At 27.0% G+C, this 622-nt stretch overlaps 1 protein-coding gene across 1 annotated transcript in view; it reads right to left on the reverse strand.

Annotated features, from left to right (window-relative positions):
• LOC108693419 (ATP-binding cassette sub-family G member 1-like) overlaps window positions 1-622 on the reverse strand; it is a 36,919-nt gene that overhangs the window by 32,519 nt on the left and 3,778 nt on the right. The window contains exon 2 of the mRNA XM_018202344.1: window positions 197-314. Coding sequence (XP_018057833.1) covers window positions 197-314 — 118 coding nt within the window. The remainder of the gene's footprint in view (window positions 1-196; window positions 315-622) is intronic.

A 622-nucleotide genomic window follows, 5' to 3' on the forward strand; every position in this document is an offset into this window, starting at 1 on the left:
TCATCTTGTAGATCTTTTATAGTAACTTTTATAATAATTTTTATAATAACTAAATAATAATAGTGAACATTAAAACATTTATTATCCTCCGTCACACTTAGTGTCAAATAAAATCTATAATAAGCTTGTAATTGTATCTTTTCTTCTCCATCATAAGATAAAATTGATCAGAGTGTAATATTAATTTTATACTAACGTAAAACCTGCTAGGATATCCATTAATGTAGATTTTCCAGCGCCTGAAAGACCCATAATAGCTGTGAGTTCGCCCGGTCGAAAGTCGCCATTAAGGTCGTTTAACAATGTTTTCCTCTCTATAAAATGAAATAATAGTTCTTTAGAACAAAAAGTGTTAAATAACTATGCGAAAAGTGTTTTTAGTGATTAATAATTTATGCATGTCGAGACATGACATTCACAAGCGGAATTCACAATTAGTACTGATTACAATCTCAACAAATTATCATGTATCCAAATTCATTAAAGTGAAAGTTCCACGGATAATAAGAATGTTGCCACTTCTACAACATGAAATAATAATGCTTAACATGAGATAACAATTATATATTAAACGAAAGCATAATTATATAATAATATATTTTATAATTTAATTTAAATGCAT

This window comes from Atta colombica, unplaced genomic scaffold, assembly GCF_001594045.1.
Source record: "Atta colombica isolate Treedump-2 unplaced genomic scaffold, Acol1.0 scaffold9, whole genome shotgun sequence".
In the NCBI taxonomy this organism is placed as follows: Eukaryota; Metazoa; Arthropoda; class Insecta; order Hymenoptera; family Formicidae; genus Atta; species Atta colombica.